Below are 1,942 nucleotides of genomic sequence, written 5' to 3'. Positions count from 1 at the left end.
TCTCCTGTGTGAGTTCTCTGGTGTGTTACCAGGTTGGAATTGGTACTAAAACCTTTATCACAATCAGGACATTCAAAGGGTTTCTCTCCTGTGTGAGTCCTCTGGTGTGTTACCAGGTTGGAATTCTGACTGAAACCTTTACCACAATCAGGACATTCAAAGGGTTTCTCGCCTGTGTGAGTCCTCTGGTGTCTTACCAGGCTGGAATTGTCAATGAAACCTTTACCACAATAAGGACAATCAAAGGGTTTCTCTCCTGTGTGAGTCCTCTGGTGTGTTACCAGGCTGGAATTGGTACTGAAACTTTTACCACAATAAGGACATTCAAAGGGTTTCTCTCCTGTATGAGTCCTCTGGTGTGTTACCAGGTCGGAATTATTATTGAAATCTTTACCACAAACAGGACATTCAAAGGGTTTCTCTCCTGTGTGAATCCTCTGGTGTGTTACCAGGTTGGAATTGGTACTAAAACCTTTATCACAATCAGGACATTCAAAGGGTTTCTCTCCTGTGTGAGTCCTCTGGTGTGTTACCAGGTTGGAATTGACTGAAACCTTTACCACAATCAGGACATTCAAAAGGTTTCTCTCCTGTGTAAGTCCTCTGGTGTGTTACCAGGTCAGAATTATTACTGAAACCTTTACCACAAACAGGACATTCAAAGGGTTTCTCTCCTGTGTGAGTCCTCTGGTGTGTTACCAGGTCGGAATTCTTATTGAAATCTTTACCACAATAAGGACATTCAAAAGGTTTCTCTCCTGTGTGAGTCCGCTGGTGTTTCACAAGGGTGGAATTGGTACTAAAACCTTTATCACAATCAGGACATTCAAAGGGTTTCTCTCCTGTGTGAGTCCTCTGGTGTGTTACCAGGTCGGAATTCTTATTGAAATCTTTACCACAAACAGGACATTCAAAGGGTTTCTTTCCTGTGTGAATCCTCTGGTGTACCACAAGGCTAGAACTGTCACTGAAACCTTTACCACAATAAAGACATTCAAAGGGTTTCTCTCCTGTGTGAGTCCTCTGGTGTTTCACAAGGCTAGAACTGTCACAGAAACCTTTACCACAATAAGGACATTCAAAAGGTTTCTCTCCTGTGTGAGTCCTCTGGTGTGTTACCAGGTTGGAATTCTGACTGAAACCTTTACCACAATCAGGACATTCAAAAGGTTTCTCTCCTGTGTGAGTCCTCTGGTGCCTCACCAGGTCGGAATTCTTATTGAAATCTTTACCACAAACAGGACATTCAAAGGGTTTCTCTCCTGTGTGAATCCTCTGGTGTGTCACCAGGCTGTAACTGTTACTGAAACCTTTACCACAAAGAGGACATTCAAAAGGTTTCTCTCCTGTGTGAGTCCGCTGGTGTTTCACAAGGGTGGAATTGGTACTAAAACCTTTATCACAATCAGGACATTCAAAGGGTTTCTCGCCTGTGTGAGTCCTCTGGTGTCTTACCAGGCTGGAATAGTCAATGAAACCTTTACCACAATAAGGACAATCAAAGGGTTTCTCTCCTGTGTGAGTCCTCTGGTGTGTTACCAGGCTGGAATTGGTACTGAAACTTTTACCACAATAAGGACATTCAAAGGGTTTCTCTCCTGTGTGAGTCCTCTGGTGTGTTACCAGGTTGGAATTGGTCCTGAAACCTTTACCACAATCAGGACATTCAAAGGGTTTCTCTCCTGTGTGAGTCCTCTGGTGTGTTACCAGGTTGGAATTCTGACTGAAACCTTTACCACAATCAGGACATTCAAAAGGTTTCTCTCCTGTGTGAGTCTTCTGGTGTATTACCAGGCTGGAATTCTTACTGAAACCTTTACCACAATAAAGACATTCAAAGGGTTTCTTTCCTGTGTGAATCCTCTGGTGTACCACAAGGCTAGAACTGTCACTGAAACCTTTACCACAATAAAGACATTCAAAGGGTTTCTCTCCTGTGTGA

General features: G+C 43.3%; 1 protein-coding gene across 1 annotated transcript; it reads right to left on the bottom strand.

The window, feature by feature from the left end:
• Nucleotides 1-867: 867 nt before the first annotated feature.
• On the bottom strand, nt 868-1,743 carry LOC114923847 (zinc finger protein 774-like; the record flags this gene model as incomplete). The annotated part of the gene is made up of 6 exons (XM_029287177.1): nt 868-921; nt 1,021-1,146; nt 1,204-1,259; nt 1,431-1,478; nt 1,540-1,555; nt 1,597-1,743. Coding segments are annotated over 6 exons (447 nt in total), but the record flags the coding sequence as incomplete, so codon positions are not given.
• Between the last annotated feature and the right edge of the window lie 199 nt (nt 1,744-1,942).

Source organism: Protobothrops mucrosquamatus, unplaced genomic scaffold, assembly GCF_001527695.2.
Source record: "Protobothrops mucrosquamatus isolate PMUCROS unplaced genomic scaffold, P.Mucros_1.0 scaffold25513, whole genome shotgun sequence".
Taxonomy (NCBI): domain Eukaryota; kingdom Metazoa; phylum Chordata; class Lepidosauria; order Squamata; family Viperidae; genus Protobothrops; species Protobothrops mucrosquamatus.
This window is presented reverse-complemented; position numbering and strand designations above follow the sequence as displayed.